Source organism: Asparagus officinalis, chromosome 7, assembly GCF_001876935.1.
Source record: "Asparagus officinalis chromosome 7, Aspof.V1, whole genome shotgun sequence".
Lineage (NCBI taxonomy): Eukaryota > Viridiplantae > Streptophyta > Magnoliopsida > Asparagales > Asparagaceae > Asparagus > Asparagus officinalis.
The window spans coordinates 962,309-976,253 of NC_033800.1; the positions used below are offsets into that span (position 1 = coordinate 962,309).

The 13,945-nt window shown below is 42.9% G+C and overlaps 1 protein-coding gene across 2 annotated transcripts in view; it reads left to right on the forward strand.

Moving 5' to 3' along the window:
- Positions 1–4,762, forward strand: part of LOC109849109 (protein NRT1/ PTR FAMILY 8.1-like) — a 5,631-nt gene extending 869 nt beyond the window's left edge. The window contains exons 1-5 of one of the 2 annotated variants that reach the window (XM_020418905.1): positions 1,187–1,271; positions 1,806–1,940; positions 2,031–2,248; positions 2,342–2,892; positions 3,720–4,762. In XM_020418905.1, coding sequence (XP_020274494.1) covers positions 1,832–1,940; positions 2,031–2,248; positions 2,342–2,892; positions 3,720–4,542 — 1,701 coding nt within the window. In that variant the 5' untranslated portion in view covers positions 1,187–1,271; positions 1,806–1,831 and the 3' untranslated portion in view covers positions 4,543–4,762. Of the gene's footprint in view, positions 1–1,186; positions 1,272–1,805; positions 1,941–2,030; positions 2,249–2,341; positions 2,893–3,719 lie in introns of those variants that run through there. The other variant, XM_020418906.1, reaches the window with a different exon arrangement.

The following is a 13,945-nucleotide window of genomic DNA, read 5'->3' on the forward strand; positions in this document are numbered from 1 at the left end:
AACTTTACCTTTGTCATCTTCAAAAATCAAATCTCTGATCTATCTTCTTTTCGTGCGTGGTCCCCACAATATGCTAAACATTATTATTAAGATTAATCTTCTAGGGGTTAGAAAAAAAAAAAGAATGTCATGGTTAGATGACTAAGATTAATTTCCTGGGTCAGTAATCAGTATTCGAAGTAGGAAACAAGGTGCGAGAGTTGGGTTGCTGGGTCGCGTGAGCCCCAGATGTGCTGAGATTCCGCGGCAAATCTTGCGGCCTTCAACCAGCCTCATTTGTCTTTTTATTTATTTTTATTTATAATCTTTAAATAAATGGCCCCCCCTGTTTCTGTTTTTGTTTGGGATATTCCCCAATATACCAGTTATAACTGCTCTTCGCAGGATGCTGTTGGGGATCTTCTCTCTCTCCCTCTCACTCTTTTCATCTTTCATTCATATTAACTCCTGCTCGATCTCTCTATCCCCAAACTCTCCTTAATATTTTAAACCAGTAATTCACACATTTAGAGAGAGAGAGAGAGGGTGGGAGAGGGAGAGCTCTTATCTAAGTTTTGATTTATTTCCTTGGATACGGCAAGTAAGTTGAGATATCGGCCTAATATCGGTTATTTCCTGTTCATTTATGCACGTACTCCTATTCTCTTATGATTTTTGAGTTTGTGCTTTGATAACGATCCTTTGTTTTCTGGTATGTTTTCATGGATGATTTTGTTACTTTTTCCCCACCTCTTGTTTTTCCAAATTAAGTCGGGCAACCCCATGAGATACTATTTAATATATTCATGGGATCCCTTACGTACCCGTCACGATATAATTCTATTTGATTTAGCGCTTGGCAGCTCAAGCCACACGCAATCGTGCGCGTAAAACTAATCATTCTTGTAAGATTCCGTTGATGCCGATCGGGGGAACAAGAATTTCTTTAATCGCGCTACTAAGTCGGCTCTTTTGCGCTGTTCCAGCAATTATCCAAACTCTATAATCGGATGACTCTACCACTTGTACGTCTTTAGGATTGCTTATAAGCAATCGCTATAGTTTAAGGACTCCTGCTGGATTAATTATTTTTATTTGAATTTAATTGAAACAAACAAGAGTTCTAAATACTAAACCGAATCAAATCTGCAACTCAATCCGGAACTTAACACTAGCAAGTCCTCCTACAAATAGCCCTCATGTCGCGGTAAGAGACCGAGAGTTCTTCGTCCCTGCTAGCTATCCCTCACGATTCGATAGCAAAGCTGGTCTCCTCCGCCCAGAACCCTAGGGTAAAATCTGTTATATCCTTGTGTTTTGCTTCTTGATGATTCATGTGCTCTTGTTTTATAATCGTCTTGTGCATTCTTAATCACCGCGTGCTCTATAGTGCAATGAGTTACATCTAACGTAGGTGTCTTGTGAGGACCATCTTTTCCATACCAAAACATGTGCATCAAGTCACCCTCAACCGTGAAATACCCTCCGAGCGATTGCCATGTGAAGTTTTTAATCATGCTGTTAATTTGGGACTTTCACGACTTCCAAATTGCACACTTGCTGATTTTTGTACCTTCAACTCGTGGCTGTCATCTCTGTATTGAACGCTTTATACCATCGTCTCCGAGAGATTACCCTTTTTCTTCCAGTTTCTATCTACGTACTGCAGAAAATTTTCTTTTACTGAAGTTCTAACTGGTTAATTTTTCTTAATTAATCTGATGACGGATATTTTACATACTCGATGTGCAAACGTTCCCGCGTACTTGGCGCAATTGTTACATACATTTAATTTCCACTAAATATCTGAAGTGCTGAAATTGCAGAATCACCAACCACATAGCGGTAAGCCATGGAGAAGCGCGAGGACAATTATACACAAGACGGAACAACTGATCTCCATGGGAACCCTGCTCTCAAAAGGAATACCGGAAGATGGAGGGCTTGTCCGTACATTCTTGGTATCATATCCATCATACTCCCATCTTTTTATCTCATCGACATTTGTTTATGTTCAACGTTAATACTAACCACTCTTATCACTACGTCAGCGAATGAATGCTGTGAAAGATTGGCATACTACGGGATGAGCACAAATCTCGTGAACTACATGAAGGAGTACCTCAATCAAGGGAATACTGGAGCAGCCAACAATGTTACTAACTGGTCAGGTACATGTTATATTACTCCCCTCCTTGGGGCTTTCGTTGCTGACGCCTACTTTGGACGATACAAGACGATTGCCAGTTTCATGATGGTCTATATCATTGTAAGACATGTCAAGAACCTTATTCTACTGTTTTTCCCCCACCCCCCGTGATTTCTCTGTGGGAATACTAATGGCTTTTCAATTGTTTCACAGGGGTTGACTCTTTTGACCATGACATCGTCTGTTAAAGGGCTGAAACCAACATGCCACGATGGAGTCTGTCACCCAACATCAGCACAGAGCGCAGTTGTCTTCGTAGCGCTCTATCTCATTGCGCTTGGCACTGGAGGAATCAAGCCTTGTGTCTCTTCTTTTGGTGCTGACCAGTTTGATGAGTCCGATGAATCTGAGAGTAAAAGCAAGAGCTCTTTTTTCAACTGGTTCTACTTCTCGATCAACATTGGAGCTCTTATTGCTTCCTCTGTGCTGGTGTGGATACAAACTAATGTGGGATGGGGTTGGGGGTTTGGGATCCCTGCAGTTGTCATGGCTGTTGCGGTCGTGAGCTTCTTCGTAGGAACTCCATTGTATAGGCATCAGAAGCCTGGAGGCAGTCCCCTTACCCGGATTGCTCAGGTTCTTGTGGCGTCATTCAGGAAATATGGGGTAAGGGTGCCAGCTGACAAATCTCAGTTATATGAGGTTTCTGACAAGGAATCTGCGATAGAAGGTAGCCGGAAGCTCGAACATACGGATGATCTAAAGTAAGCCACCTTAAAACTTTCACCTTCTGTTTGATATTGCTTAATTAATTTATTTGTTTATACGCTTTATCGTTTTTTGTAAAAATAATTCCTTACGAGATTTTCAGGCCTATTATTCCTTATGCTTCCCTGTGATTTACAAATTTTTCATGTTTACACCTTCAGAAGCCTTACCAGTCATGGATTGAATTGTCAAAACTCAAATTGTCCTTTTTTTTCCTTTTTGTGTGCGCACCGGTCGTATGTTAACGTATGTCCTTGTTATAGTAGACTTCCAAATACTGTGTTTAGACTCTGACAAAAAAAGTCACTGCAAATTGTTCTTTAACTCTATGGGTTGACAGGGAGAGTGTGCGATCATTTTGAGTACATTCCTTTTTCGAATGACTTCATTAACTAGCAAGTACCCAGTTCATGCCTTTCTACAATTGATGGATTATGTCGCTGATGGAGTTAGTAAGAATCATATTTCTATAGGTTAGGTTTAGACTTAGTTGTGTAATTATTGCCTACTGTTTCTGTATCTTTCTATATATACTGCTCCCTTGGAAACTGCAATTCTGATTTTGATTATCTCGATAAGTTAGAAAACAGCATGGAAAAATATGGTTCTCCATAACGTTTGAACTCCGTGTTTTTTTCCCCTTTGTAATATGCATATGGCGCATGTGTGCGCGTATGAAAATTTTGCTAAACATTTGGCTGCAAACTAGTTGATACAGGAAAAAACTCCGTTCTTGTTAATTTTCAGATAAGAATCAACATCTTTCAGTGAAATACAATCAATTTCTGTTTATTTTAGTTTTCTCATCAACATGTTTTCTCAGGTTCTTTGACAAGGCTGCTGTGGAGACACACAACGACCAGATCAAGGATCAACCAAGTCCATGGAGCCTCTGCACAGTGACCCAAGTTGAGGAACTCAAGAGCGTTGTACGTCTCCTCCCAATATGGGCCAGTGGCATAATCTTCTCCACTGTCTATGGCCAGATGAGCACCATGTTTGTCCTTCAGGGCGACACCCTGGATCCCCACATGGGCCCCCACTTCAGTATCCCTGCAGCATCCCTCTCCATCTTTGACACCATAAGTGTCATCGTCTGGGTCCCAATCTATGACCGCCTTATTGTTCCTATGGCCCGCAAGTTCACAGGTCAGGAGCGTGGTTTTACCCAGCTAACTCGAATGGGCATCGGCCTTGTCATCTCAATGTTCGCCATGTTAGCAGCTGGAGTACTGGAGCTTGTTAGGCTCAGGATTATTGCGAGGGACAACTTATACGACACTAAAGACTACTTACCCATGTCTATATTCTGGCAAGTTCCCCAGTACTTCATTGTGGGGGCTGCTGAGGTTTTTACCTTCATTGGACAGTTGGAGTTCTTCTATGATCAGGCACCAGATGCGATGAGGAGCATGTGCTCAGCCCTTTCTCTGACTACAGTCGCACTTGGAAACTACCTTAGCAGTCTGCTCGTAACTATTGTCACCAACATGACTACCAAGAATGGAAATCTTGGGTGGATTCCTGACAATCTGAACAGAGGTCATCTTGATTATTTCTACTGGCTACTTGCAATACTCAGCTTCATAAATTTTCTAGTGTACCTCCTGATCGCGAAGTGGTACACATATAAGAAGACAACATAGGTTACTGGTTGATGACGGCTCTTATCTGAGGAACAGTTGCCGATACCAAAGCGTGGTGATCAGAGACTTTTAACTGTTTCCTACATTTAGTCCCATTGGTTTGATCTCTTGGATCCTATTTTCAATCTCTCTTTCTGAATTAAATGTGTAAATATCTTATTCCTCCAGCAGTTTGCAACTTTTGTCGATGGTTTTTTTTTTGCGCGCAGGCGCTTAGATTTATCAAATGTTCCTTTTCAGAATGTGTCCAGATAGTGTTTGCTTCTTAAATTTATCTCAGTTTGCAGTTTTTTATAATTCGTAGATTGTGCATCAAGCAAATTTCCGTCCAGAATTCTTGTAGCACAATTTATAAAAGTCAACTTACAATTCAATGGAGCGTAGGACAAGTAGGCTTCACTTCAGTTTGTTTGTTTTTTCTTTTTTTTCCGTATCTTTACCTTGTTGAGCTGAAAAAATAAAGGAAATCAAAATCAAACAAAATGAGCACAATAGATCAGGAACTTCAAGCCTTTGCTCCTGACAAGGAATGTCCGTTATCATCTAACTGTGAGATGGGAGCTTAGGAAACATATGACCTACCCATAGCCAGATCGCAGTATAAAAAGGGGTCATATACAAACAAACAAAGGACAAATTTTCAAAACCATCCCCTTTTACTATTTAATTGCAAAAAACGACCTCTTTCCATTTTATTTTGAAAAACCGATCTGGTTTCAGCGCTATCGCTGAAACCAGGTCGGTTTTTCAAAATATTTTTACGAAACTTCACGGGAGTTCAACTCCCGTGAAGTTTAGCACTCTTTTAAACTTCACGAGAGTTGAACTCCCGTGAAGATTATTTTCCTCAATAAACTCCACGGGAGTTCAACTCCCATGGAGTTACAGGCTAAAATTCTCAGCGAGTAGCTCACTGGGAAATAAGGCCTGCAGCTTCACGGGAATTATTTACCTCACAGGTCCGTGCTTTTGATAGCATTGAGGCTGATATTGATGCGACGGTGCCTGAGATTCAGGATCAGGTGGCGTTAGGACTCCTCAGCAGGATCAAGAAGACCATAGCGTAGGGGGAAGAGCGAGGGGGAGGGGGAAGAGAGGGAGAGGAAGGAGAGGAGCTATATTGGGTTGTATTTGAACTTATTTTATTAAAATTTGTAACTTGTATGAATTTTTAAATATTATACTTTTATGGATCAATTATAGCTCGATATGTGATCTTTTTGAGTATTGTTTGATTCGTGCGTGTTTAAATCATATATATATTGTAGTCATTATTGTCAACAGGTAAATAGTTGTATATATGAGTTAAATAGATAGACGTATACAAAACAAAACATGCACAACAGCCTGTGCATGTTTTGTAAAACCTGCAACTTCACGGGAGTTGAACTCCCGTGAAGTTGCAGTCTAAATTTCCCATAGAGTGATGTAACTCCACGGGAGTTGAACTCCCGTGGAGTTTATTGAGAAAAATAATCTTCACGGGAGTTCAACTCCCGTAAAGTTTAAAAGGGTGCTAAACTTCACGGGAGTTGAACTCCCGTGAAGTTTCGTAAAAATATTTTGAAAACCCGACCTGGTTTCAGCGACAGCGCTGAAACCAGGTCGGTTTTTCAAAATAAAATGGAAAGAGGTCATTTTTTGCAATTAAATAGTAAAAAGGGATGGTTTTGAAAATTTGTCCAACAAACAAATGATCCCATTGTAGGCGTCAAAAAAAAATGCTGAGAGATATCCGAATACAGCTCAAAAAGGCAGAAGAACACAAGTATGGGCTGTCTCGCACGCGAGACAGACTTGACTGTCTCGCCGTGCGAGACAGTCTTTACTGTCTCGCTGGCGAGACAGACTTTTACTATCTCGCCCACGCGAGACAGTCTTTACTGTCTCGCTGGCGAGACAGACTTTTACTGTCTCGCCCACGCGAGACAGTCTTTACTGTCTCGCTAACTGTTCAAGAACGTGGGAAACGTCGTGGGCGAGAATCACGTTGATAACTGCCAAAATAACGGAGTTTGAAACGTGGGAAGGCAGTTAAAACAAAAACTGCCTGACGGTTACTGTTTTCGAGACAGCATTTACTGTCTCGCGGGCCGAGACAACAAACACTGTCTCGCCCCAAGGCAGTTAAAACAAAAACTGCCTGACGGTTACTGTTTTCGAGACAGCATTTACTGTCTCGCGGGCCGAGACAGCAAACACTGTCTCGCCCGTCGAGACAGCAAACACTGTCTCGACAGCCGAGACAGCAAATGCTGTCTCGCGAGCCTGTTTTCCGCCAACTGTTCCTATGGGTTATAAATACCCCCCGAAGGCCATTCTTTGAGAGGGGCTGATCATTTTGAGCACTTCAGAGCACTCCAGAGCAGAGAGGGCAGAGTTCTTGAGCTTCCGGCAACTCCTTGATATTCAGGCTTTGACTTGATTTCAAGAAGAACGACTATCTTACCTTGATAAGATATCGTTTCAAATTCTCACTTCGATAAACGAAGTCAGAATCATTAAACCCCTCACGATTCAATCAGAATCTGTGATTCGGCGGTCCACGAGTCAAAGCGCTCCCGGCACAGGCAAAGATCCCACGCAAGCAGCGATCCAAACAACGATCCTGCGTTTGTTTCTAAAAAGTTATAATTTTCATTTTGTTGTGTAAAAGAAGTCTTATAAAAAGACTATCTCTTTTGAATTTGTTGTAATCGACCGAAGATATAATGAATTCCATGACAAAACCAACTTTTGACGCAAACAAGCTGGCGACCACAGTGGGAGCCAACGGTCTCGCTGCCGAGACCGTCGTGTCGCAGCCGATCAAGATTCCAGTTGAATCCATGGTCGAATACGAATTCGACCAAACCAAATTTGAAGAATATCTCTCATCATCATTTTCAAGATCTTCATTGTCTCGCAAGTACAAGAGGATCTCAGAATTGAGGAAGACCTACATGCCAAAGAAGGCACAAAATGAAGACTCTCTCCGGATTGTTGCTAAGGATTTTACTCGCAACACCTCTGCTCACAATGACTCTTATCTAGTTAAAGAGTCATCGAATCAAAGCCCACCGGTACTGACGAAGAGGGCTCGTCAGAGACAGCGTCAACGCCATGCTCGCCAAATAGCTAAGGCATTTGAACAAACCGACGGAGTTCGTTATTATGCGGACTTAGAGTCGAGGAAACAACAAGTGGTTTGTTCAACGCAACGACAAACTACTCACGTTTCTGCACAATTCACGACGGAGGAATGGACACTCGTCAAAAGGGCTCGTTCGACCCTCAAAGAACGTATACAAAAGCGTCGTGCAAACGCAGCTCATGCTCGTGCTCTCTTACAACAAAGACGAGAAAGGAGGAAGGAAGCGGTGACCAAAGAACCACCGAAACTCCGCCAAGTTTGGATTCCGAAGTCTGGACTTATGCAAAATCAGCATTCGGAGCCCGTTAAGACTCCATACCCGCAAGGGGGTGGTTTTAGACGTGCGACTCCCGACATAACCTTGGATCGCTCAAAGACAAAGATAAATTGTCCTGAGAATGCCAACAAGTTTTTTGGCAATCATACCGATGAATCGTATTATCAAGTTGGGGTTGTGAATAATTTTTGAAAGAGAGTTATTCGAGAGATAAACTCTCGTTGTTCCTGTGCGCGACTCGTTAAAGCAGCATTATCAGAATGTGACTGTTTCAAACGAGAAGTCATCCCACGAAGAGTCCCTGTATTGTCGAAGCCTAAGCCGAGATATTTTCGCAAGAGAAAATCAGCTGCCCAAGATGATGAATTCCTTGAAGTCACCATTAACGTGGCTGATAAAAGAAAGTCTAAGCGGCATTCAAATGACTCAAATCCCGACTTTTCTCCGAGAGGAAAAGTCAATCCAAGAATTGCTCAAAGGATGTCTCGACTCCAATTAGGAGCCATCAGACGCAGAGATTACAAAAGAATGCAAGAAGGAATGTCCTCGGAGGATGAATTATCAGACACTTGTTCAGCCATTGCTTCTGATGATACAATGTCTAGCACGGGAAAAACCAAAGAAGTGTTCACAATCACTTCTGATCAATTTGCTCAAATGCTTCAAGAAGCTCTAGCGAAGCAGCGTGAAGAAATCAGAGCTGAGATGAAGACAGAGGTGAAGTTAGCTATTCAACAAATGAGAGAGTTGCTAACTCAACAACCTCAACCTCCTGAGTCTAGTCAGCGAGCTGAATCCAGCCGCCACATCTTCCAATGACAATAACGTTGGGGGTGGTTCAACAGATCCTCCCAATAACAACATTGGGGGTGGTTCAATTGCACCGCTTAGTAATACTAGGGGTGGCCCAATTATCTCTGCTCGACATCATTCAGAAAGAGATGAAGACGATGACGGGAAAATAAAAGAGCTTGAAAACAAAGTCAACGCTTTGATGACGGCCCAAGAAGTGAAGAGGACGGGTATTCTGTGTCCCTATCCAAGGGAATGGGATTCAATACCATACCCGGCCAAATTCAATCTGATTAACTTCACACCGTTTGAGGGGAAGAGTTCGCCGATTCAGCACTTGATTTATTTCAAGTCTCATTTGGGCATGATCTCTGGAAACGAGACTTTAATGGTCCGGTCATTCGTTGGCACCCTTCGCGGACCCGCCTTCGATTGGCACCGACGGCTCAAGCCAGGGAGCATCAATTGCTGGGATAACATGGAAAGTTTGTTCCTCAGTAATTTCTTCGATGATGACACCGAAGTGTCAATCGGAACCCTTTTGGATGAGAAGCAAAAAGACGGAGAGTCGGTTGACGATTTTGTCAAGCGCTTCCGTGGCAAAACAATAAATTGCAGAGATCCTATTACAGAGGAGTTCATCCTGTAAACATGCCACAATAACCTCTCCATCGATGTCCTGGAAGCTCTTGGGGTCGTACCATCCACCACTTGGAAAGAGTTAAAACTACGTGGTGAACAAGCTGAAAATGACAAAATCGAGCTACCACCTATTAAAGATCAGGATGGAGCTAAGAGGATTACGGATCCAAACTACTGTGCGTACCACAGAAGGGTTCTTCATCCCACCGAGATTTGCTTTGGACTCAAAAACAAGATCCAAGCCCTAATTGACTCCGGCGTCATAACGACGAAAGAAGTCGAGTAAAGACGACCATACAACTCTAGTGGGTGCACGAGTATAAACTGTTTCCCCACACTCCAAAGAGCATATGAGTATAAACTGCTTCTCGATTATCCAACTGAGTACAATGTTAAACCCGGTTTCGCAAAGGAAGCTGGGGGTGGATGATTTATGTAACGGGGAGTTCCTGGAGAATCTTATATTCTTAAGGATAACCCGAACATGCGACTGAGGATAACGTACTCCTCGTTACACCCAGTTTTGCAAAGAAAGCTGGGGGTGGATAATTCATGTAACGGGAAGTTCCCGGAAGAATGTTAAATGTAATATTCTTAGGGATAACCCCAATCATTATGAACAAAGTGATAAACACTAAACTCCTACTATGGCTTCCGAATACTCTTTTGCTGAGATGAGATTCGATCACCACTTTAGATCAATCTTCCCTCACAAAATTCTCATTTTGGTCAAACATTTAAACAGTTAGGATCAAAGCCAAAATCTCCTCTCGATTCGTTCCATGAACGAGAGGTCCACAAATTGAACGATCAAACCTTTAAACAGTTAGGATCGTCTCAGAACTCCCACTTGGTCAAACCTTACTACAGTTAGGACCAAAACCAAAATTTCCTTTCGATTCCTTCCATGAACGAGAGGTCCAGCTTCGATTTGCGCAATCAAAACTATAAAAGTTAAGATTGCTTCCAATCTCAATTGATTAAACCTTATTTAGATTCTCTGAATAGAAATCCTACTTCAAATTTCCTTTGTACCAGGAGATAGAATATAAAATTCTTCCTCTCCGATTCCGGGTTCATCTCTACCAACAAACAAGAGACCAGGAGATAGAATATAAAATTCTTCCTCTCCATCATCGGGTTCACCTCTACCAACAAAAAAGAGACCATATACTCTAATGAGTACACGAGTCTAAACTGTATTCCTCCCCTCAACAGGAAGTTTCTGAAGAATATTACTCAGAATATTCTTAAGAATAACCTAGCTACCTCCCAACGGGTATACGAGGTTAAACCATTTCCTGAGAACTCCAAAAATACATGAGTATAAACTGTGTTCCTATGAAGAATGATACTATGATTAACAATGCGGTATCAATTTGATGATAAAAGCTGAATTCACAAGTACAAACTCCAACTTCAATTCAAGATCTCGACAACGGTCAACCGATGAACGCCATGCCGAAAGAATCTTAGCTATTCTACAAAGCACCGAATAGACTGAGAGACAAAGAGATCAAGTGTTGAAGCCATCATAAGTAAGACCTATCTTATCCAAAGCATCCCAGAACTCCTCTATAAAAGATTGAGTCTGGAATACTTTGGAGGGGGTATCTGTAGGCGTCAAAAAATACTGAAAGATATCCAAATACAGCTCAAGAGGAAATCATCCAAAAAGGCAAAAGAACACAAGTATAGACTGTCTCACAGGCGAGACAGTCTTTACTGTCTCGCCTGGCGAGACAGTAAACGTCGTGGGCGAGAATCACGTTGATAACTGCCAAAATAACGGAGTTTGAAACGTGGGAAGGCAGTTAAAATGAAAACTGCATGACGGTTACTGTTTTCGAGACAGCATTTACTGTCTCGCGGGCCGAGACAGCAAACACTGTCTCGCCCGTCGAGACAGTAAACACTGTCTCGACGGCCGAGACAGCAAATGCTGTCTCGCGAGCCTGTTTTCCGCCAACTGTTCCTATGGGTTATAAATACCCCCCGAAGGCCATTCTTTGAGAGGGGCTGATCATTTTGAGCACTTCAGAGCACTCTAGAGCAGAGAGGGCAGAGTTCTTGAGCTTCCGGCAACTCCTTGATATTCAGGCTTTGACTTGATTTCAAGAAGAACGACTATCTTACCTTGATAAGATATCGTTTCAAGTTCTCACTTCGATAAACGAAGTCAGAATCATTAAACCCCTCACGATTCAATCTGAATCTGTGATTCGGCGATCCACGGGCTAACGCACCCCCGGCACAGGCAAAGATCTCACGCAAGCAGCGATCCAAACAACGATCCTGCGTTTGTTTCTAAAAAAGTTGTAATTTTCTGTTTGTTGTGTAAAAAAGGTCTTATAAAAAGACTATTTCTTTTGAATTTATTGTAATCGACCGAAGATATAATGAATTCCATGACAAAATTAACTTTTGACGAAAACACTCATCCCTTAAATTAATAATAATAATATACAGGACAGTATTTACATCCAGCCTGAAAAAAATTGTGGATATTATTGTTCCAAATGTGGAGGGGTAAGGTACAAGAAAGTTTCAGATGGTTTAAAACTTTTTTTTGAGATAAAACTAACTAAGGTGTTGTGCACTAGCAAATAATAACCCGCTAACCTCTTTGAAATCACCACCGTCTTCCCCCGACGAGCCCAGACGTTATATCTCTGCTACGCTACACATTTCATCGAACAGGTCGACAGCATGCTACCTGACCCCCATCCTAAGCTAAGCAAACCCGTGATCCAAAACAAGCAACTTGATAACTTCACAGGAGCCCATTCAATCTTGCTTCTACTCCATAAATCTGAAAAGGAGAAGCCATACGTGCGCTCAGCTGATGCCATCTGATCAGCCTCGAGTAGGACCGGACGCCAAGCTGGCAGCGGAAGATACCCAGAAGGTTCTGGAAGGATAACATATCTTCTAGTTCTAGCGGGGAGAGGGGGAGGTAGAGAGAGAGGAGAAGGGGGAGCGGTGAGAGTTTTTGGGTGGGTGACTGGTGATGGGATTCGCTGTGGGCAATCGAGGGTGATTTGCCGTCGTGGTGCCAATTTCGCGCTTTCTTTCCGGGGGCTCCGTCTCAAGGAACCAAACCAAACGCCGTTCGAGAAAGCAAAACCAACCAATCAATACACAAACACAAAACATCAATTTTAACATGGTTCGGCAATTGTCTACGTCCACGGGGCAAGAAGGGGATGAGGTTTTTCACTAATAGAGAATAAGAGTACAAATTGAGATTACAAATCACTCGAAGGAACAAACTAATCTCACCACAAAGTTCTTAATCTTTCCAAATAAACCTTAAACAAATAGCTCAGAAAAATACCTCTTTTCTGTGTTCCAAATATCCAAAACTCAAGCCTTAGAAACCCTAAAAACGTATATTGGTATTTGTAGACGGTAAAAATTACCTTGGAAGACGAAGCACGAAATTCGCCTGCATATTCAAGCTTCCCACACATCTTAGAAATTAAGCTCACCCAAGGGCTTGGCTCGCTAGCACGAGCCAAGGCCACGCGATCACCAAATTCGCCTACATCGAGTGACCATAGACCCGCCTACATGAAGCACGCCTCGCCTGCACGAGTCAAGAGCTGAATTCGCCTACAAACAGTAAGCCCGCCAAACTCACCAGAGTACTTGGCAGCCACTATATTACGTACAGGGATGGGCCTTCCCACTCCCCATGACGTGAAGGGAAGGAGCGCAGTACTCTTGAGCCCCTCATGTGGCCGCTCGTGATATAGGTGAACGGCGAGATATCTCCCAACAGTACATGGTCATATCTCATGATTCAAGGAGTGGCCACGCCGTCTCTCTTCTATTTAAGAACTTCTTCCGGCCACGGAGAAGGGGTTCAGCCGTTCAGCGGAGAGGGAAATTGAACAGGTTCAGCAAGAGTAGAAGTTCGATTAACTCATAGTTAATCAATTAGCTGAATCACAGCTCTCAACTCTCGAAGGAGTTGACGATAAGCTCTTTGCATGATCTTTGCACTGTAGCACCTTCTCCTAGCTTCGAGCCCTGATCGCCATCGAACTTGGAAACTCGAACTCGGCTAGCACGAACTTCTACTGCGTACTGAAGCTCACCAGCAACCTCGGTCGAATCGTCCAAGGGAAGCAGACTCGGTGCGAGAATCGAGCGAAGCGTTCTATAGCTACCAAAGTCCCCACGTTAAACAATGAGGGTCTTCCCTCCGTTTCTGTTGTAATTTTGATTCATTAGTTTGTAATAAGCTATTCTTATCAATACAAACGAAATCCCTGTTTCGGGAGATCAAAATTTATACCTAAGGTATTTATACAAACACCAAAACCAATTAAGAACAGGAAACCAAAAGTTGGGTCTGACCCGATACGCGGTTGACCGCCACGGTCGACCGCGCCTAATGACAGAGCCTGTAAATGCGTTACAGGGTCTGGCGGTCGATCGCGTCAAACGACAGAGCCCAAATATCTCCTACAGGGTCACGCGATCGACTGCGACGGTCGACCGCACCAAGTCCAGGCTCATGCCTGAGCCTGTGCACGTTCGCGGTCGACTGG